At 37.9% G+C, this 21753-nt stretch overlaps 4 protein-coding genes across 11 annotated transcripts; 3 read left to right on the top strand and 1 right to left on the bottom strand.

The window, feature by feature from the left end:
* Positions 1-4000, top strand: LOC125470085 (zinc finger protein GAI-ASSOCIATED FACTOR 1-like). Its single transcript, XM_048568551.1, has 3 exons — positions 1-542; positions 1586-1982; positions 2909-4000. The coding sequence occupies exons 1-3, from the start codon at positions 314-316 to the stop codon at positions 3852-3854; spliced, it is 1572 nt and encodes a 523-aa protein (XP_048424508.1). The 5' UTR covers positions 1-313; the 3' UTR covers positions 3855-4000.
* Positions 4001-5644: 1644 nt separating this feature from the next.
* On the top strand, positions 5645-7217 carry LOC125470023 (psbP domain-containing protein 7, chloroplastic). The gene is made up of 3 exons (XM_048568367.1): positions 5645-6114; positions 6329-6560; positions 6644-7217. The coding sequence occupies exons 1-3, from the start codon at positions 5763-5765 to the stop codon at positions 6954-6956; spliced, it is 897 nt and encodes a 298-aa protein (XP_048424324.1). The 5' UTR covers positions 5645-5762; the 3' UTR covers positions 6957-7217.
* Positions 7039-14700, bottom strand: LOC103965329 (lysine-specific demethylase JMJ25). Of its 8 annotated transcripts, none has more exons than XM_048568365.1 (14): positions 14495-14698; positions 13087-13674; positions 12575-12717; positions 12380-12479; positions 12118-12250; positions 11965-12019; positions 10802-11489; positions 10298-10627; positions 9360-9746; positions 9195-9267; positions 8527-8612; positions 8058-8204; positions 7842-7912; positions 7039-7307 (listed from the first exon to the last, which is right to left on the bottom strand). In XM_048568365.1, exons 2-14 carry the CDS (start codon positions 13600-13602, stop codon positions 7208-7210), a joined length of 2829 nt encoding a protein of 942 aa, XP_048424322.1. In that variant the 5' UTR covers positions 13603-13674; positions 14495-14698; the 3' UTR covers positions 7039-7207. The 8 variants fall into 8 exon arrangements, 6 of the variants coding, with proteins under 6 accessions (XP_048424322.1, XP_048424321.1, XP_048424319.1 ...); XM_048568364.1 differs by having other exon boundaries at positions 13087-13658; positions 14384-14698; XM_048568362.1 differs by having other exon boundaries at positions 13087-13662; positions 14384-14698.
* Positions 14701-15753: 1053 nt separating this feature from the next.
* Positions 15754-21542, top strand: LOC125470087 (acyl-CoA-binding domain-containing protein 4-like). The gene is made up of 18 exons (XM_048568562.1): positions 15754-16016; positions 16549-16619; positions 17214-17277; positions 17367-17438; positions 17611-17805; positions 17885-17962; positions 18116-18226; positions 18364-18430; positions 18714-18775; positions 18886-19025; positions 19301-19427; positions 19512-19626; positions 19760-19848; positions 20043-20126; positions 20206-20385; positions 20472-20627; positions 20837-20896; positions 21051-21542. The coding sequence occupies exons 1-18, from the start codon at positions 15855-15857 to the stop codon at positions 21234-21236; spliced, it is 2019 nt and encodes a 672-aa protein (XP_048424519.1). The 5' UTR covers positions 15754-15854; the 3' UTR covers positions 21237-21542.
* Positions 21543-21753: the final 211 nt, after the last annotated feature.

Consider the following 21753-nt stretch of genomic DNA (forward strand, 5'->3'; position numbering starts at 1 on the left):
GATAACAGTTTAGGGGCAAAAGAAGACCTGGTTCTTGTGTTCACATATTATGCCAACAAAAACTCTCTCTTCACCACAATTGAAGGAGAATTTTCTGGGTTTTGTCTTCTCTAGACTTCAAGAAATCCCATATTTTCTGTTCGGTTTCTCATTAATTTAATCAATTTTTGAAGTAGTAGCTATAGCCTTGCTTGAGAGAGAGAGAGAGAGAGAGAGAGAGAGAGAGCACCAAGAACAAGATAAGTGGGGAAAGAAACAAAGGAGAGTTTGGAAGTAAGACAAACAAGAGTGAATAAAAATCTATCTTCCTTCAATGTCAAATATCACAGGTAGTGCAGCTACTGGGAGCTTCTCTTCAGGAAATACAGGCGGAGAAGAAGTTCAACAGCAACAACAAGAGCTATTAAATCACCATGCAAACTTCCATGGCTCCAACTCCTTCCTTCCAACAACTAATATCGATAGCAATGGTATCTCCACTGCTCAAGTACAAAAACAACCTCCACCGGCTAAGAAGAAAAGAAACCTACCAGGAACTCCAGGTAGATCAGTTCAAACTTCTTACTTTTCTGTTGACGTTCACCAATTTAGTGTGCTTGTCAGCTGCAGACCCGACCATGATGTGTAGTATGGCTCGCCTAATCTTTTGTAACTTGAATATGCTTAATCGAGCTTCATAGATGTTTAAAAAACTTTCATTTTAATTTCTTCAATACATGTTATTCTTATCTTCTAATTATTTTCGCGAGTTTGGTCTATGAGTAATAATCTTCATTCTATGTATCCTTTTGGTCAAAATATGCATGCTTGCATATATTTAATAATTAGTTCAATTATTTAGTTCTTAGATAGCTAGCTAGCTAGCTATCTTCAAACAGATTTGATTCAGTTCTTGAAGGAGAGCCGTGGATTATTTTGTTTCCAGACAAAAAAATTATTGATGGGGTCAGAAAACATGAACTATATGTCTTATTGATATATCTCTGAGTAGTTTGAAAGGGTTCAATTATTGGTTCAGTGTTTTACGATTATTGTAATAAAGAGATTGAGATCCTCTCCGGATCTCACATTCTGGAGCTTACGGATCAAGCAATCCAAAGCGTTCAAGTGAGAGTGATCATTTGGGTGTTGGAGAGAGAGATTGTGTGTAAGGTGGGTCAGTGAGATAGGCTAATGAGGATCGATTGAACGCTCCGAATTATTCAATTTATGGACTCCTGAGTGTGAGATCCGAAGTGGATCTCAATCAGTAATAATGTATACCCTTGGTTTTGCCTTGACTAGGGTCTCCCTCCTTTGTTTCTTTATTTGTGCGCTCAACTATTTCAAGTAAAAGATCTTCATAAATACATTCTCAGTTGTCTGCGAACCATCTCATTTCCCTTTCCCTCGTGTTGCTGACGATTTTCTGTCCTGATCAAATCTGCCTTGTAATCGAGTGTTTTTTTTTATAGTCTTTTACTATTAAGCTTCCCCATCCACAATAAAAATGCTCCAAATTTCTTAATGCATTTAAACTTCTAAATGCTAATTTAATTAATTTCAAACATATGTACTAAGTGTTTAAAACTCCATCCAAATGCAGACCCAAGTGCTGAAGTGATTGCCTTATCACCAAAGACCCTGATGGCCACAAACCGGTTTGTGTGTGAAATTTGCAAGAAGGGGTTCCAAAGGGACCAAAACCTCCAATTGCACAGAAGAGGTCACAACTTGCCGTGGAAGCTTAAGCAAAGAACAAGCACTGAAATCATTAAGCGAGTCTATGTCTGCCCAGAACCCTCCTGCGTCCATCACGATTCATCGCGGGCACTCGGGGATCTTACGGGCATCAAAAAGCACTTTTGCCGGAAGCATGGTGAGAAAAAGTGGAAATGTGAGAAGTGCTCCAAGAAGTACGCGGTGCAATCGGACTGGAAAGCTCATTCAAAGATTTGTGGTACTAGACAATACAAATGTGATTGTGGAACCATCTTCTCCAGGTAAATTAGTATTCCAGAAGGAGAATTGTTAAGGGGGCTCTCTCTCAAACTTGAGACTCTTTATGGACTTTTTACCATCTCATATTTTTAGCACAATACTTTATAGTGTTTGCACGGGAATTGACGTTAAACGTGAGGTGACAGAGAGTCCATGGAAAATCCTACTTTTGAGGGAGTCTCCTTAGCATTTTTATAGAGAAAACTTATAGTAATGTCTATATAATTACAGGAGCATTTTTGTTCACCACCCTAAACTATGGTGTATGCTTACCATACGCTTAATCATCTATCACGTGAATCTTGGTTAATTTTTTTTTCAAAATTAAAAAAAAAAATTTAATGTAAAAGTTAACTAGAATTAAGTAAAAGAGCACATAACAAATAATTAGATGTATAATAAGTATACATTACAGTCGTGAGCAAAAGTGCTCTCGATAATTACACAATTTGAACAACTACGACTACAGACGTTTTGGATAGATAAGTTGTGCAGCTTGTGCATGCATGAACATTTAAAATTAACATACATACATACATACATACATACATATATATTTATATATCTTTAATATTGTAAACTTGAATGACTGAAACTAATCTTTCAAAAATTTATTATTGAAAGTCCTAAGCATTCTTATTTAAAAAAATATTTGTTATTAAACCTTCTATGCAATAGAATAATTGTATATGGTACTTAACACATTAATCTTGTTTAATTTTGTCTGTCCTCTACAACGCCGGCCATTAATCAAGAGACGTATTATGTTTATTGTTTCCCTTAACAGGTAGTGCTTTTTGACTTATAGCAATAATAAATTAGACGGCACACAGTTTTCATTTTGTTAAATATGTCTGAATTGAGTCTCATAAATGAACTTTATACAGTTTAGCTTACGATTACTATTGGCTGTCTATATATTGTGCAGAAGAGATAGCTTCATCACCCACAGAGCTTTTTGTGATACCATAGCTGAAGAGAACAACGCAAGAAACCAAGGAGTAGTACTAATGTCCAACAATACTATGGGAGCACCAAACTTACAACAAGGCCAACTTTCCAACAGTGAGCTCATCATCCCCACATCAATGCCCATGAACAACAACAAAATCACCGATAACCCACCATCAGCAAGATCAGATATTACTACATCTGGTCAATTTCATCATATTTTTGATGCCAAAAATACCCCTTTGACCCTAGAACCCCAACGACCCTTCCCAATACCCGCAAAACCCTTAAACATGTCACCGAGATCCCTCAACAACAACACTTCATCATCATCACCATCACCATCGTCATTACTCTTCGAATTAAATCACGGCCGGCACAGTCAGTCACTCATCCCCAGCTCATCAGGCCACTTATCCGCCACGCAACTGCTACAAAAAGCGGCTCAAATGGGTGCAACTCTGAGTGGTGGTCCTAACCCTAACCCTGGTAGTACAACCATAACAAGCATGGCACCCTCAACCTATGGTACAACTAGTGGTGGGTACAACATGAACCACTTTATGCAGCAGAGAGATCATAACATTCCGCAATTAGAGACCTCGCCACAGTTTTTCAGCGCTAATTGTGCGGACATGGGGATGTTTAACGTGGTATTCGATCATCATCAGAACAATGGTTTCTTGAAGAACATGGAACATGAAAACAATGGGACTCCAAATAAAATAGGGTTGAGGGGTGCTAGTAATGTGGGTAGTGGTGATACATTGACAGTTGACTTTTTAGGGCTTGGAGGATCGGGTGATATTAATAGACCAGAAAATTTTCATGATCAGCAGAAACAACAACATGGTCAACAAGATCAGTTGGGGTTTGGAGAATTTGATGATGATGATCACCTAATAATGCAAAGGTTTGGCTGATCATGATCAGTTTCATCATGAAGGAATGAGATGGCTGATTCAGTGTAGTTTTTAAGTTTTACTTTTTGTACTATTAGGTTTTAGATGCTATGATCTCCATGTGATAAAATTTAGTTTTAGTAAATGAATTGTTTCGATTGATCTTCTTTTTCAAGTTTTATTTTATTTTTAATTTAAAAAAAAAAAATATATATATATATATATATTTATAATGCTTGTGTTCTCCCATGAGAAACCTACTTGTCTCTTCATTTACATGTAACGTCTCTTTATCGTAGGAACATCTTATCGGAACTATTTATTCTCTTTATCATCATCCAAATATCATATCTATAAAAAATCATTCAATCTGGAGGCCATTTAGCCATTCATATGCATCAACCAGATAGATAGACGGCTTTGGCAACAAGTAGCATCCTCATGACGAATCATCTATTTATTTGATTTATATGAATAACTGAACGATCCCAAATTAAGTAATTTTTTATTATAGAATTAGATATGTGTGACCCATACATGTGTCACATAAACAAACTAACAAAAAATTTAACGGAAGCTAACATGAGGGACCGATGCTACACATTTTGTCAAACTTAAGGACCTAAATTAAATAATTTTTAGTTCGAGGATGAAATCTAAACTAGAGTGAAAATTTAGGGAAAAATCCTAAATTCTACTCAATTATATTTGAAAATTAATTAATAATAAATTGTTACTACCTCATTGGCTAGACTAGTGCCACTTCAATAAAATTTCTTCTGCTTTTGTGAGGGCTTCTTGCCAAGATTTCAACTCTTTGTGTAGATGTTTGCACCTACTCGAAAGAGATTGCTCGGACCGAGATGTGCCTTGAATATGCTCAATAAATTGGGAAATGGATCCTTTCCGGATCCCTTCCTCCTAATCCACCAAATCAATGGATCCATGCCATTGAAATTTGATCCAACGGCTGAAGTTATTATAACTTTTAAATTGGGCCCCTGTTTGTAACCATTGAATCAAATTTCAATGGCACAGATTCATTGATTTGGTGGATTAGGAGAAAGGGATCCGAAGAGGATCATTTTCTAATAAATTGTGCATGAATCTTGTTCCACATTTATTGCATCCTCATCTCATTTCCTGTGATTAAGTGATGAGTAAACACGCACACAAGCCCCAAGCTAAGCAACATCTTCCATGATCGATCAATTTGTCCTATCACTCTTTTTCTTTTCTTTTTTGGTAACAAAACAGATTTGGAAAGTTGAAAACAAATATAGGAGTTTGCAGGAAAAATAAATATTAAGTTGTAGTGGGAGAAATGAAGAAGATGATTGGGTATATATAAAATAAAATAAAATAAAATTCTTTTTCTTTTTCATTTTTTATTTTTAACGATCGAATTAATTTTAACTGTTTGATTTTTCTTACTGTTTATTCCGACACACCAAAACGTGCTACGTGGTATAACAGAAACTTTTCCAAATTTTTTTTATCGTTGAAAATCTATAGTCATTGGGCTCTTTTGTTGGACTTGCTCCAGCGGGCCCATTGTTGCAGGTTTTGTCAGCTCGCATCCTGATTCCAAGCGTGGGTTACAGGCGCCAGTTGCAAAAAAAAAAGAAAAAAAAAAAATCGTGGCTGACATCATGCGGACATCAACTGTAGCTATTGACGGAAGGCCGAGCTTAAATTGCACAGGCATTTGGACGGGCATGACTTGGCCCACCACTTGCCCTATTTTTGGCCCGCTGGAGGTGTTTTGGGCAATTGCCATTTCCCTTGCCCAAAGGCAACTGTTGAAAATGCTCCTTATGAGTTTTAGAAGTATGAAGGGAGTACTAATTCTACCGCAACCACTCGTTTGGATAAACCTGCGTTGAACTAAATAAGCCGGCACCAGTGCTTCAACAAAAAGATAAGACAATGCCGGCATTGCTACAATACTTTCATGCATGCAAACATATATGCCTCAACCTGAACCAGATATGCATAATCACACCGTCCTCCGGCTGCCGGAAAAAGGGTTTGCGAGAGGTGACAATCACCCGGGCAGAAAGGCCTCCGGCGGACCAATTTGCTTCACTACAATCCGGGTTTAGGAGGCGGCTTCTTCTCGGTTTAGGGACAGCTTCTGTGGTTGCTCTTGGTGCTGATTTTCTCGGAGTCACAAGTTTTCTTCTCGGGTTGTCGCCGGAAAGTAGTAGGAGTCTTAAGCTGGATGTGGTTTATCCTATAGGAGGCTACAGTAGGTGCATTGACACAAATGAAGGATTTGGTCAGTTATGTATTATGCTATCACGTTTGATGTAGTTTCATCGATAAAGTTATTTGGACACACAAAACTGACACGTTTGCTGACACACTCTCTAATGCAGTTGGGTGTCTAACATGTATTAAAGAGTATGTCAGCATGTCAATATTGAGCGTCTAAATTGAATCACCTGATTTTGCGTTTAGATAAATTGATGAATTAATTTTGGACGTGGCAGAATTTATATACCCAGCAAGTTGGGTTGGAGATCAAACACTTCTGTATCGAGCAGCAGAGAAAAAGGAATTTGAAAGATCACTTGATCCTCCTCCTTTGAACTTCAATACCAAATCCAGGACCGATGGCCGCCGACGAAATGTCAGTGAACCCGTTGTCGCATTTGGCCCGCCCGCGACCACCGGCGAGCTCAATGTTAGCGTCATTGTGTCGCCAGTTGCTCTTGATTTCAAGTAAGCAAATGAAGGAAGTTTATGGTTTCTGCACCTTCATGGCATTTCGATTTGCAGCTGATTTTTGACGTTGTTTTTGGTAGAATTGAAGCATTTGGAGGACCAAAAGAGGTAGGAGAAGCCGTGGTTAGGACCGTCACAGGATCCGGCAAACGCCCCGACATCAAGGGAACTTTGATCGAATCAAAATTGAGAGAAGATAGTGCAAGCAATGTTAAATACTACGAGCTTGAATTCAGAGTTGAGAGCCCCTTGTTTCACCGGCATAACATCGCGGTATGTTGCGTTCGTGGTGGTCGGTTGTTTACACTTAATGCTCAGGCACCGGAATCAGCATGGCCGGAGGTGAAGTCTGACTTCCATAGAATTGCTGAATCGTTTAGCCTCACCTCTTGATATGAAGAGAGTGCATTGCCATTTCGTGTTCGGCAATTCTCGGGTCGTCAATCACATGGATACAGAAGAAAACTTTGTGAAGTGTTGGCGTTTACTATCACTTTTTCATTAACTAAGGGCACAAGTGCTACATTGTTGTTCGATAAATTCTTCAAGTGCAGCATATAAGCACATTTATACATCGAAAACACGTCAAGGCGTCTAGCCACCCCTCTAATGAGATTTTCTTCATCTAAACCGTGCAGACGGAATCAAGCACAAGTTATCTGTCTTCGTTTAGTCATTTTCTCCAAATTCTCAGAAACTGCCGCGGTCAAATTTGGGTCTTCAAATCCAAGTTCTGCTCCAAATCTGCAGCAGAAGCATAAAGCAGAAGCCTTTAAATTTGTCTCGAACGAAAAGGCCTTAATATTTACAAAAAGAAATGAAAACAAGGCTTGGAAGGTTAAGAGTAGTCCAGGAAAACCTCGGTCTACCCCATTGTCAACGCTCGGATCCCCTACTTAATATGGTGAACTATGTGCAAAGGAAGAGAAATCCAATTCCTATTTCCAGTTCAGATTAGAATCTACTAATGTTAAATTATCCCCTGCCCTACACTCCCTCAATCCATGCACATAAGGCAGCTCGATGCCGGCGGAACACAATGCAAGTGGCCACATATCTTTGTATAGATTTTGTTTGGGAATTGTTATTAGCACTCCAAAAATCTCATTCTACACTCCAAACTTTCTATATTAGGAAAGAAAAATACACTTGTGACAAGTGTAGAATGAGATTTTTGGAGTGCCAATAACACTTCCCTTTTGTTTTTCCTAATGGAAAAAATGCGGGATCGAACATCAACAAAAGCAATAAGAAGAATATAATGTTTGATTTGCTTACTTTGGATCGAGTACCAACTTCTGAATCTCTTTAATGGCTGAACTTGCCGCATAAAGTGATATCTTTCCTACCTGCATTAGAACCCAACCGCGGGAATTGAGAATACCAGCAAAAGAAATAAGTCTAGTCTAGATTAGCGCACCAGACAAGATAGGGCACAACACTTCCAGAACTGATAAAAAATAAAAAAGGAAAAAGAAGGAAGGCACGGAATACTTCTAAGGAAAATTTCCGTTGTCCAACCTCCAACACTTGTAGCTTTGCTTCATGGTCATTTGGAAGACAGCGAATCTCATCAGCTAGTCGTGCAGCCTCACTGAGGCTTTCAGGAGATAAGAAATCAAGACCCAGCTGAACAGTTGACTGAAAAAAAATACATAAAGAGTATGACTTATTGGATTATATGCTAGAAATAAATGCACTAAAGATTTAGGATATCTAATGTCCCAGAGAAACGAATAATACGCATAGAAGAGCAAACAAAATCTCAAGCAACAGAGCCAGATTGTTTTGCTATGTGACATCCTCGAACGACCAAGAAATAAAATAAAAATAGTTCAGACGCAAGTAGAATTGTACACTTTAAATAAACTACTTGTCAAGCCAATCTAAACCCTTCACAATTTCATTCAATAACCCGGAATTGGTACCTCAAAAATATTAATTTAGCTACAAAGAAAACTACCTGAAGACTTCTGACTTGAAAAGGGCATCCAGCGGGGATAAAAACAGCTTGGCCCAAATGTTGTTCAAAGGACCATGGCTCAATTCCTGATAAAACAGGAAGAAAAGCAAAAGTATTAAGTTCAGAATTTTTATAACTTGAATGCTGAAAATCTCAAAGAATGCTAAATATCAAGATCACAGCCACATGCACTACAAAAAGTAAAATGAAGTACATTATCACTGAAGTATAGACCAGTAACCAGTTAGAAATGCAGGTCGCGGTGTGTGAAGTAATTTGCAGAACAGGGAATTCACAAATATAGTTCAATCCAGAGTCAATTTGACTTCAATTGTAAAAGTCAAATTCAAAGAACACATGTTTTCGTTTACAAAACATGTGCATTCTTCAATTTTCAACATAAGTCATGGTAACGATCTGGAAATCCAGTAAAAAACAGCAGCAGAGTAGACAGCAGCAATTTGCCTATGAACATTTTGAGGATTTTTGCTAATTAAACCAAAATGGTACACCAGAAATTGGTACAATGGATGGCAACTAGCATAACTATCAACAGAATGTTTTCCCTAAATCATCTTAGTGGGAAATGTATAAAAAAAAGAGGGAAGGGTGTGGGTGGGTGTTCTCTCTACACAATAAATAAAGGGGATATAGTTAGTCATCCTTACCAAATTCCTCCTTCAATTTTCTTTTATGATCCCCATTCAGGAACAATGTCCCATCATAAAGAGGCAACGTTACCTGATATCCAAAATGTAGTATCAATTATTTGCATGGTATGCAAGCCAATTGGGGAAAGGTACAGGTGTAAAAGACTTCAGAGGTAAACTTACAAAAATATTTGTTTCATTGAGCTTCCCAAATTCTTGCCAATGTATTCTCAAATACTCAGTCAGCTTTGGAACATCCTGTCGACGGAAAACATCCCAAAGAACTCCCAGATGAATTTTTTCAGAGACATCTTTACCGTCTCTCTCTGACTGTTCACAGTTGGCGGTGTCATCTTCAACCATAGGAGTGGATTCATGTCCATGCTCTGCCGTACGCTCATCTTTATCTGAGGCCAACGTTGGCCCATATTCATTCTCCACATTCTGACCAAGAAGTGATACATCAGATTCTTCAACCTCAGATTCCTCGAAGGATTTTTGTGTGTTCTCAATCTTTGTCTTCTGCAAACCTTTTAGCTTTACCCCACATGCGTGCACCAGCAGGTATACCTGACCACAGCAGTTTGATAGGTGAAAATATGTTTATTTGATTCAGATAAAAAATTAGTTCAAGAAACATGCAAATCAAATGTTCATCCATATCAAAACAATCCAACGCCAAAGATATAAAAAAAATATCAAGGTCTTAAGTTTAATACCTAAACGTAATGTTGCAGTTGCACCAAAACTTATGCACAAAATTGCATACCATTAGCTAAATGTTCTGACATGGATACATCATAGTACCAAAAAATGATTTATGTGTGCACGTGTGTGTGTATGTAGTGCGCACATATGTAGTGGAGGTTTCACTTGCACAGCATAAAAGCATGACTCCCCTTGACAGAGTTGATCACATTTACTTCACTATGTGGCCAACTCCATCAACAGTCCATGGTGGTCCATGACAGCCCTTTATTTAAATGTATATCGTCTTACATCAAACAGATGAATTACAAAATTAATAGCCATGTTTGCAAAGCAAAGCAAAACAAAATCTACATTAGAATAAGCGATTCGCATCAATGGCAATAAGTCAACAAGAATGAAGAACAACTAACCATGTCACGCATGTTGAAATGGAGATTGGTCAAGGAGTCGTGTCTACCAAGTTCCTCATAGGTCCCATAAGAAATAAAAATCTTAGGTCCAACCTCGTTTTGCAAAGAATAGTGTGGCAGTTTTGCAGTAACATTTAAAAGACCAAACTTGGAGTGAATATACTCAAGTAAAGGCAGTCTGCTGATAAATTCAGGTCTCTGATATAATAAAAACTCTTCAGATGCACTAGGAGAAGGCCAGTCTTTGAGTTTCAACATTTCTGGCATACCATTTTCATTAACTCTTCCCTCGGAGTAGCCTTTCATGAATTCACTAAGTTCAATATCAACCTGCCATCATGTCAAAGCACAGAGGTATACTTTAGGTTTACAACAAAATATATTACAAATCAACTAAAGAATTATTTCCTTACAACAAGAGTTGGTTATAAACAGCTGATACATAATATAAGGAGGAAAGAAAGGCAATAGAGGTAAATACAAGAAATAGCCGTTAGAGCGAACCTCAGACCAGTCACAGCAATTTATGGCCTTCACCCTTCTGTTCTCATCCTTTAATTTCTCATCTGCGGTCTCCCGAATCCCTCTCCATATAACCATTGGATCCCAGCTTGAAATTGATGAGCTATCAAACACCTCCTTAACAATGATGGGCTCACCCCTATGCCAATGCATTTTAAAATTGCCAATCCCATCAGATTTGATATCTTCAGATGCAGCACAGTACAAGAAATTATCGCTATCCTCTCTATGAGCATACTGGCTAAGTCTTGGATCGTTAATCCCAGTTTTCTCTAGATTGACAGTATCATTAACTCTACAGCCACTAACCATTTCCTCTGCATTTTTTACTAGTTTTGCAACCCAATTCATCTTAAAGATACGGCTTAAATTCAACGATGAAAGGCCACAGCCACCATACTCCTTTGGAGGGCAAGGGATACTTCCATCACTGTGAGCTTTCCAGTTGGAAAACTTGTCTGCTAAATTTACACTGACTTTGGACGATTTTGGTTGCTCCAACTTGGTTTCTTTTTCTCGCCTATCCTCACCAATCTGATCCTCTACCACCTCTCCCTTGACACCAGGCATGGATGCTTCTCGAAGATCTCGACAACAGTTAAGGCAGAGATCATATGCGCAGCGGGAACAGTGCCAATGATAATCAATGATGGGAATTCTACAGAAATTGCTGCATAAAACCATCAAAAGGAAATGTTCTTCAGAACAGGAAGAAAATCTTTGTGACAGTACAGCTGCAATAAATAGACCTAAAATTGCAGACACATCCACAAAAATAAATTAAAACAAAAACTAATAATCTACAGAAACATCAAGTTTTCTTCAGTTTCAGGAGAAACTGGAGTTTTGATGGTTTATCCCCTTACAACAAGTATGACGGCAATGGCAAGTTCTTTCAGTTTCAGGGGAATCTGGATTTTGAATCGCTCTATTTATGAAAAACATGACAGAAACATAGTTCCTTCAAATTCAGGAGAATATGGAGTTTGGGTCAGTTTATTTATGACAAACATGGCTGAACAGCCTAAACTCTGTACGACCACGTGAGTAGGCACGATTTAAAATGTTTACTAGTTTATTATTTTTTTATTTTTTTTATTAAGAACATTATTCTATGATATGAAGGGGTAAAGTAATTGAATTACCAGCACATCTGCTCATCTGCATTCAATTTTGTCCGGGCAAGATCTATATCGGTTCCTGCAAAATACATATGCAAACAGAATGGTCAAACAATGTACAAAAGACACACAAGGATATATAATTCAAAATGCCATGAACATATTAGATCATCTTACCGCGAAGCTTTTTTTCCAGTTCAACTTCAAAGCATTGTACTTGATGGATTTGCTTAACTATAGGAAGCACTGAAGACAGCAGACAGTGGAGATATTTCAACTTATCTAGCACTGGGATCTCTTTTATCCTTACCTGCAAAACAGAAGCATCAGAAATACTCATTCACCTAAGCTGATCATCTCAACAGAAAATTCGTCACAAATTTTAGGAAAATTTAAACTCAATCATGTTACTAGTTCAAGACTCCTTTGTATGAATTACCTTTACCAAATTATCTCTGCGTAGGCACACTCTGCAATTACAAGTGCCACGACATGCCGGACAGGACCTCTGAATGTCTTCTAATGGGATGTCCGAGTACCTAAAAAGTTAAAGCATGAATACACAATATACGGACATGAAACTGAATCACTTAAACATATGCGTATTGTGACTTATCAAGACACTCAACCTCACCATGTTGAAATACAGCTGTCACAGTATCCTCTTCTATCACATTTGGGGCACCAAATGACTGTGTCTCTGTCATTCCTCCGACACTGATGGCAGGTTTGGCCACCAGTTTCTTCAGAGGATTCTGATCTTCCATCAGAGTCTTCCTGCAAGATAAAGGTTTTGCCTCAGTATTAGAAAACATAAAAGTAGTGATTATCCAATTCTAAATCGAAACATACAGCTGAATGACAAACAGACTAGCAAATGGGACGTTTCAGTCTTTACTCTTGAATCCCTACATTTGATGTCGATGAACTATAATCTAACTATCTAAGCGATACTGAAATGTACTAAAAATCAACAAGTATAACTGTCTATTTAAGCACACTTGTTTTACAGAGCATTATTACCCTGTAGGGGAAAAAGCTCTCTTTGTCATGCGTCAGTATGGAAACTATACTAAAAACAATAGATAGCAAGATCAACTTATAAAAACTAACAGATGCAGCGAAGACATTGTAAAACCAACATACCGAAACTGTCATAGCATTAACATCAAAACTCCTCTGCGGTCTGTTCCTGGATGAGTCCAAAGCATTAGCAGGTGGTGACTTATTAGACCTCCAATTTTCCTCATACTCCTCCAAGTCCATCTCGTCCTTTGGTTTTGGAGAATTACGCACGGATAAACCCTTCACGGGTGGTCTCTCAAGTGAATAACGAAAATGATTTTTTGATACCTTCTCCATGTACTTTCTCTCCTGTGACTTCACGCTAGCAAGTGGTACATCCAAATCATCACTCTTACTCTCCAAGTAAATATCACTTTCACCTAACGACTTCCTCTTGGCTTTTTTCAAATTTGCTCGCATTGCAGAATTAGCTGCCCTCTTCTTTGCCTGGATGTAATGTTTTTCACATACCGTTTTATCTGGCATAGACATGGCAGTGCACCTCCACTGTTTCCCATCTGATCTCTTGCATCGCAAATCATCCGGAATCCCAACATTATCGTCACCATTCCCAAGGGCCAAACGTGGTTGATCCATTACAGCGATCTCTTGACAGTTCTTTTACACTGCTTATGGTGTTATGCTCGCAATACCTACCTACAAAAAGCCCTTTAATCAATGTATTCCATCAAAGAGTGCCTCAGACTCCAAAGAATTAGACAAACACTAGCTTGCAACAATGTTGGTCAACTCACACAAATATTGGCAATGCACAAGCCGAATCACGGTGCCTACGACAAAATTAAAGCTTTTTCGCCTAAACAGATCCGAAAGCAACAAACTACCCTACTAAACTCCTAGAACCATACATAGGTTCCGTGAATTCTAATGCGGTTTTTCAAATCCTAGCAGATCAGTTTGAGTTAAAGGGCCAAGCAATAAAATTGTCACCATTAATGCCGGGGCAACGTAATTAAAAGGGGTGACGTCTATCATATGCAGCCTTACCTTGCTTTGCAAAGAGGTTGTTTCCACGACTTGAAGCCGTGACCTTCAGTTGCGCCAAGGCACGGTATTTAAGTAAAATTAAAAATAAATAAATAAATAAAACAGTCTCTCCCTTCCACTCCCTAAGTTAATGACCCAAATCCTGCATTTTTTTCCTTAAAATTAAAATTTTACTGTGGACAAACAGTAAACTTGAAAAATCTCAATAAAAAAGTTAAACCATTCAAATTCAATTGTGTGTTTGTTCTTAACAACCCCAAAACCTACTCTAATTCTACCAAACAAGAAGCAACAAAATTAAGAGAGAATAATTAAACTATAATTAAGTAGGGCACCTATGATCAAACAAGAGGTAGAGAAAAATCTATACACGTATCGAGTTTCTTCGTTCTTCAACGACAGAATTTCCTGAGCTCAAAATTCCAGGCAGAATTCAGATCATAGAAGCAGAATTTGAGGTATTTTTAGAGAGAGAAAGTACCTGAATGCTGAAATTAGGGTTTCATTGAGACGGCAGCGGACGAAAGCAGTGAAGCGTATAAATTCAATGGAAGGAAACGGTGACTCTCTCTCTCTCTCTCTCTCTCTCTCTCTCTCTCTAGCTGTCCGTGTCGTTCTAGTGTTGTGTTTGGATTTAATTTCGATTTTACCTTTTAACTTGTGTTTTCTCTTTTTGCTCTTCCGGCTATTTTCCGACATCTGTGAAACTATACCAGAAAACCCAGACTTTTTATTTATTTTATTTTATTTTTTTAAGTTAGTAGAGGCTCAAAGCCTCAAAGCCTATACCGGTAAGAAGTCTTTAATTTTTTTGAGTACATCTATTTTTATATTAAGAGAATGAAGAGTTTAGTAAAATCATATAATAGGCAGTTTAATTTGTCAAATTCGTCATTTACGAGATTTAAATTTAAGATATCTCATTTTCAAGTGAGAAATAATACCACCAAACAGTAATATTAAGTGATAAGAATTGTTTAATTTTTTAAGTACATCGATATTTTTACATTAAGAGAAGGAAGAGTTCAGTCAAATCACACAATGGGTAGCCTAATTTGGTATCAAATTTGTTATCTGCGATATTCGAACCTAATACATCTCATTCTCAAGTGAGAAAGAATATCATCAAATCATAATACTAAGTAACAAGAACTGTTTAATTTTTAATCGTTATTTAGTAATCATACTTACACAAAAAATGTATTTGAATCTAAATATTAAAATAAATCAAAGAATTATCACTTTGTACATCAGTCCAATAATATTTCTTTTTATTTGAATTTTCATTTGTTTTTAACACTTTCAAGTTTTACGTTGAGCGTTAAAAAACTAATGTCAATTTAAATAAAGTTTTCTAAAAACAAATGTTTGAGTAGGACTAAGATCCCAACCTAATTTGACTCACAAAAGCAACACTTTGACGTCACACGATGCCCACGTCCGTGAGAATCCGGATTCTCGTCAGATTATTTTTGTAAAGATTTTGAAGATTCATCAATTTTATTTGTTTATTATATATTATAAAATTATTTTAAATATTTTTATTTAAAATTAAATGTAAATAATATCTTATAAAAATTAATTATGCGATGAACGGACACAATTCACAAATGTTAAAAATTCTTACCAAGAAGATCCGGGGAGGATCTTGTTGGCGATTAAACAATTCTGTTCCTTCAGTCGTACTTTTCAAGACCCCTGCCAAACAAGCACGCCCTCCATTTTAAATTTTAATTATAAAAAAAACCCCCACAAATCCCAGAAATAATACGTTTCTCTTTCTCTTACAAAAAAAGGGCACAGCGCAAGCGCAGGCCTGTTAGAGAGAAAACAGAGAAAAAATGGCTATGGCTCGGGCGAGCTCGGGGCTCCAGTACCCCGAGCGGTTTTACGCGGCGGCCTCCTATGCCGGCTTCGACGGATCTCCTCGCTCCACCTCCAAAGCCGTTCGCGCCAAGTTCAGCTCCGAGTCCGCACTCATACTCTACGCCTTGTACCAGCAGGTACATCCCGCCACTGCCTCCTCCGATCCCCATTCCTCTCACATTTCTGAAAATTCGATCTCAATTCTATCTTCCTTGATTCTCGATCGCATTGCTCGTACAAATGCGAATTGCGCGGCTAATCTGATTTTTTTCACTCTGCCGCAACATTTTGCGTTTTGGAATTTTACTGATTGGCAATCCCATTTCTGATCATTTTTGCTCGGATTTTGTTGCATGGAGTGCTTTATTTGCGTTTTGATGTGGTTTTGAATGGTGATGTGGATTTTGATTGTTCAGTGGAGTGCTTGAATTTTGCGTTGATTCGTTCGTGTTTACTTTCTGCAATGATGATGTGTGATTTAGGTAGATCTGGTTTATCGAATTCCAGATTTGTATATTTTGGATGGTGATCTAATACTTGGATTGAATTCTCTTTATCTATGCAGTTGTGTATGTACCTATGTGTAATTATGGATGCATGTATGTGAATTATGTCAATGTAATGTGTGTCACTGTACGCATTTGAGTGGTTTTGCAATTGCAATTGCAGGCTACCGTAGGGCCTTGTAACGTACCTGAACCTAGTGCTTGGAATGCTGTTGAGAAAAGCAAATGGAGCAGGTACACTGCTAGTTACCGCTTCCTTATTCTCATTTTAAGATGGCATACTTGTGTCCGGAGGTTTCTATGAGATTTGCACTAGACATAAATTGCATGTGTCGTGATTCTAGTTCGATTGGAAATCATTAATTTCATTGATTTGATACTCAGTAGTTGCTGTTTAGAATCTTGAACTTACCAGTGAATAGCATGTTCTGGTCTATAAATAAGGAACCGTGGAGGGAGGGGGATTGGGTGTATCGGTATACAAATATTGGATATAGAACCCACAAGTTATCTGTGGCATTTTTGGGCCTATTACTGCTAGAGTTGAGAGAATATGCATAAGCTAATTATGACTGATAGGAATAGTTTCCCTGAAATGAAACCAGTTTTGAAAATACTGGCTGAATCTCTCTCTGCCCATGGTTGCATTTCATTTAGTTCTTTTCTCTAGGAACCTCTCCTTTGGTGCAATCCTATACAAGTCTTTGGGTAATAGATTGTGCAATTGTGTTATACCTCAGCTGCACATTGTATTTTATATCTGCAATGTCATGCATTTATTCCCACTGTTGATTTTTTTTAATGGTGTTTCACATAAACAATTTCCAGCTGGAAGAAGATTTCAGACATGGCTTCCCCTGAAGCAATGCGTCTTTTTGTGAAAATATTAGAGGTATGTGCAATAAGATTTTCTGGTCCATGTTTTTATCTTTTAACCAAAAGCTTCACCGATATATCTTGATTTGCATTATTTTTGAGTAGGAGGAAGATCCAGGTTGGTATTCAAGAGCATCAAACTTTGTTTCAGAGTCTGTCGTAGATGTACAAATGAACGTGAGTATGGAAATTATTTCTATGATATTCTATTTTCTTCTACGTCCATTGCCAACTGATCATAAACTAAAAGAACTTGCTTAATCTGCAAATCTTTTAGAGACTTAAGGGTTCGTCTGTCTTTTGTATTTAGTATTTCTCTCTGTGTTTTATTGTTTTTGGTTGGTTATAGCAATATTCAAGTATTCAGCCAGTCGTTGAGAATGGTAACCCTTTTCCCGAGATCAAGACAATCTCCACTGAAAACGGGAGCGTAGTGGAAGCTCAGGATAAAGATGTTGTCTCCGAAGGCTTTGGATCAGTTGTTGTCTATGATCAATGGATTGCACCTCCAATATCTGACCATCGTCCAAAATCCCGATACGAGGTATTCGGTTATCTGTATCTTCATTTTCTTCATCTTCGCTGCCTTCTTCTTTTTGAGCATAGTGTTCTCACCTTTTCAGCATGGAGCGGCAGTTATTCAAGACAAGATGTACATCTATGGTGGAAACCACAATGGTCGTTACCTAAATGATCTCCATGTAAGCAACATATTTGCATGTATACACCTATACAAATTTACAAATCATAAGTGATCTACATTGGATGGTTGGCCAAATCTTACTATGGTGTAATTGGGGTTTTCGTTTTATAGATACTTTTTCTTGTTCTTGCTAATAGGAAGTACAATACAGGTCTTGGACTTGAGGAGTTGGAGTTGGTCAAAGATCGACGCCAAATCTGTGGCTGAGTCAGCTGAGGCACCCTCACCAATAACAGTAACCCCATGCGCGGGTCATTCGTTGGTTAGTATTGCCCCTCAGTTAATATTAGAGTCAAGGCTCTTTTACAAACACATGAATATCCCTCTTTTTTTGCTGACTTTTGCTGTAACGATTATGAATACCTACATTAATGTGCAATCGTGTCTCTGTTTCTGTAGATACCTTGGGATAATAAACTTATTTCAATTGCTGGACATACAAAGAATCCTAGTGATTCTATTCAGGGTAAGAAATAATAACTATTATCATGGTGCTCTTTCGTTTTCTGATGACGTCAAACCTTGGGTGATATCTCGGTCTTTCTGCTTTAACCATTGCTTAATAGAACCTCTGTCTACATTCAATTAAAGCTTTTCAGGACTGTTCCATTTTTGTATTGAATGTGTGCTTTCAAAGTAGTAAGAAAAACTCATTTCACGTTTGTGCAGACTTATTATTTTGCCATATTTTCTTTACCTTGATTCAGTTACTGCTTTCTTATGCTTTTCCCCATGTTTTGGCATAACAGTGAAGGCATTCGATCTACAAACTTGCTCATGGTCATTCTTAAAGACTTACGGGAAACCACCGGTATTTATTTATTTGCTATACTGTTTCGTATTTGTGAAAATCTGTGTGTTAGCACAAGGGTGGGGTTTGAATTTTGGGAATCATGGTCCTTTCCCATTCATGTTTTACAGGCATCACGTGGAGGTCAATCCGTGTCTCTTGTTGGAGGCAGCTTGGTAATTTTCGGGGGACAAGATGCAAAGAGATCTCTCTTGAATGACCTGCATATTCTTGACCTAGAAACAATGACGTGGGATGAGATTGATTCTGTGTAAGATTTATCTTGAAACTTCAGAAGCACTAGTAACATTTTGTTTTTTCTCTTTTGATGGTAGTACTCACATAATTGGCAAACTTTGTTAAAAGAATGTATACTGCGGTATGTGAAACAAGTCATTTTTTCTGCATTAATGATAATGACAAATGTTGGCACATATTTCTATAAGGGTTTGGAATGGGCTAGACTAGAAAATATATGTTCAAGACATGCATGTTCTTTGATCAACTTTTGATGTTAAATTGTTAATATATTTCAATCTTTCACAGAGGCGTGCCTCCTTCTCCGAGGTCTGATCATGCTGCTGCTGTCCATGCTGACCGCTATCTTCTTATATTTGGTGGTGGTTCTCATGCCACTTGTTACAATGATCTCCATGTCCTTGATTTGCAAAGTGTAAGACAAGTTGTCTATTCTGAAATTTCTTTTCGTGTTTACTAAAACTATCACTCACGTCTTTCATATATTTGGACTGTATAGATGGAGTGGTCCAGACCCACACAACAAGGTGAAATACCAACTCCACGGGCTGGACATGCAGGTGTTACTGTTGGAGAGAATTGGTTCATAGTTGGTGGTGGTGACAACAAGAGTGGTATGCATGCTATAATTTTGTGCATCTGGCTTGTTTTGGAATTCATAAAATTTCTGGTTGATCTACTTTTTAACTGGACTCCACTGTACTCTCTGCAGTTAGGTATTGATCTCTTCAATTTTTACTTTTGCAGGCGCTTCAGAAACTGTTGTCCTAAATATGTCCACACTTGTTTGGTCTGTTGTAACTACCGTTGAAGGGCGCATTCCTGTTGCTAGTGAGGTATTCTATTCTTGGGAACTCTGTATAGTTAACCTAGCTTGAATGGCTTTGAGCTACATTTCTTAGTATCATATTAATTATAAATCATGATAAGATCTTTGCATCCATGAGCGATTAATACCATGTAATAGTTGAGATTATTCACTGCCAGCAATAATGTAGCGGAACGACGATCTCATTGTCTCCTTTTTCAGGGACTAAGTTTGGCCGTAGGTTCATACAATGGTGAAGATGTTCTTGTATCATTTGGAGGATACAATGGGTGTTACAACAATGAGGTGAGGATCAGGTTTCATACTTTTGTAGCGTACACTGCTTCTGTTCTATTGTCATCTTAAATTTGCTTCTTCCTGTTAGGTTAATGTTCTTAAACCAAGCCACAAGTCAACCTTGCAATCGAAGATGATGGAAACTCCTGTTCCTGACAGTGTTTCTGCTGTGCTTAATCAAAGTGCTACCAGAGATGTGGAGTCTGAAACAGGGCAAGAAGGAAAAATTAGGGAAATTGTTATGGACGACGTTGACTCAGATCCCATGGTACGTATTATTAAAAATCATGTAGAGTTTTAGCCAGAATGTTGCGTCTTACGTATTATTTTACTCAAACATCTGGACTTATGCAGAAATCAAGAGGCAAGGTTACCAATGAACATCTTATGGCAACCCTCAAAGCAGAGAAAGAAGAATTAGAGTCATTACTCAGCAAGGAGAAAGTGCAAACGCTCCAATTAAAGGAAGATTTAGCCGAAGCAGAGACTCGTAACAGTGACCTGTACAAGGTACTTTATGTTCACAAAGAAATTATGATTGTTCATTTTCAAAGGCACTTGTAATTCTTGTACAATTCTCTCCACGTTTGAGATTAGATGGAGATTTTTTTTATTGTCCACTGGCAGTTGTGATTGTCCAGTTATTTGAGGGCACACATAATTCTTGTATATCTTTCCTCTTACGAATTGCCATTGATCTTCTCATACTGATTTTGTAGGAGCTTCAATCGGTACGTGGTCAACTTGGATCCGAGCAGTCAAGATGTTTCAAACTCGAGGTATGTTTTTCTGTTTGAACTGAGTTTACCTTTTGGCTCGCAAATGTGGACAACTATCACTCGATTCTTGGTTCATCAAGATGTTTCCGTCGCCAAACAAGATTTGCTGCGCTTCTGGTTCAAATTTTCTGCTAATTACTCTTTGAACCTGCAGGTTGAACTTGCAGAACTACGACAGAAGCTCCAAACAATGGAGACATTGCAGAAAGAACTCGAACTCCTCCAGCGACAAAAGGCTGCATCGGAACAAGCAGCCTTAAATGCTAAAAGGCAGGGCTCAGGTGGCGTCTGGGGCTGGCTCGCGGGAACCCCTGCTAATGAAAAAGCTGATGACGCCTAATTAGATTTCGAAACCAATTGGAAATAGGGTTTGTTACTTGTTAGATTCAGTTCTCGTTATTAACTTCTTAGTACCATTCGACATATTTTTGATATACTCAACCAAAAGTTCTTTCCTGGGATAGAAGAAATAAGTTACGAGGTTGTTATCGGCGAGAGAGGGACGGAACCGGGAACCCCCTTCGGGGGTTTTGCATGAATACATACATGTAGTTTCATGTCTGAGTGCTTATATTATTCTTTTGGGTCACAAATTTTTGTTGGAGTCTGTATTCAAGTGAATATATATTAAATGGAAGAGTAGATCTCTGTAGACATCAAAATTTCGGTGAAATAAATGTTGACCAAAAATTAAAATTTCAACGCTCACATATCACATAAATTTTACATGTAGCGTGTGACTCAACGAAAAATCGAAATAAATTGGAAAAGTCATCAAATAGGACACGTGTCAATACCTGGCAGACATGATTTATTTCATCTGATTATTTAAATCCAAAAATCAAGTTTTGGAATTC

The sequence above is a fragment of a genome, unplaced genomic scaffold (assembly GCF_019419815.1).
Source record: "Pyrus x bretschneideri cultivar Hongxiangsu unplaced genomic scaffold, Pyrus_bretschneideri_v1 Contig48, whole genome shotgun sequence".
Lineage (NCBI taxonomy): Eukaryota > Viridiplantae > Streptophyta > Magnoliopsida > Rosales > Rosaceae > Pyrus > Pyrus x bretschneideri.

Excerpts from the sequence above, each read along its gene's own strand:
- LOC125470085 (XM_048568551.1), top strand. The coding sequence starts at position 314 with ATGTCAAATATCACAGGTAGTGCAGCTACTGGGAGCTTCTCTTCAGGA. Across the intron at positions 543-1,585 it reads AAACCTACCAGGAACTCCAG|ACCCAAGTGCTGAAGTGATT; the intron begins GTAGATCAGTTC and ends ATCCAAATGCAG. Across the intron at positions 1,983-2,908 it reads TGTGGAACCATCTTCTCCAG|AAGAGATAGCTTCATCACCC; the intron begins GTAAATTAGTAT and ends TATATTGTGCAG.
- LOC125470023 (XM_048568367.1), top strand. The coding sequence starts at position 5,763 with ATGCCGGCATTGCTACAATACTTTCATGCATGCAAACATATATGCCTC. Across the intron at positions 6,115-6,328 it reads TGACACAAATGAAGGATTTG|AATTTATATACCCAGCAAGT; the intron begins GTCAGTTATGTA and ends TGGACGTGGCAG. Across the intron at positions 6,561-6,643 it reads CCAGTTGCTCTTGATTTCAA|AATTGAAGCATTTGGAGGAC; the intron begins GTAAGCAAATGA and ends TGTTTTTGGTAG.
- LOC103965329 (XM_048568365.1), bottom strand. The coding sequence starts at position 13,602 with ATGGATCAACCACGTTTGGCCCTTGGGAATGGTGACGATAATGTTGGG. Across the intron at positions 12,480-12,574 it reads GACAGCTGTATTTCAACATG|GTACTCGGACATCCCATTAG; the intron begins GTGAGGTTGAGT and ends TTAACTTTTTAG. Across the intron at positions 8,613-9,194 it reads AAAATTGAAGGAGGAATTTG|GAATTGAGCCATGGTCCTTT; the intron begins GTAAGGATGACT and ends CTGTTTTATCAG.
- LOC125470087 (XM_048568562.1), top strand. The coding sequence starts at position 15,855 with ATGGCTATGGCTCGGGCGAGCTCGGGGCTCCAGTACCCCGAGCGGTTT. Across the intron at positions 20,386-20,471 it reads ACGTTGACTCAGATCCCATG|AAATCAAGAGGCAAGGTTAC; the intron begins GTACGTATTATT and ends GGACTTATGCAG. Across the intron at positions 20,897-21,050 it reads CAAGATGTTTCAAACTCGAG|GTTGAACTTGCAGAACTACG; the intron begins GTATGTTTTTCT and ends TTGAACCTGCAG.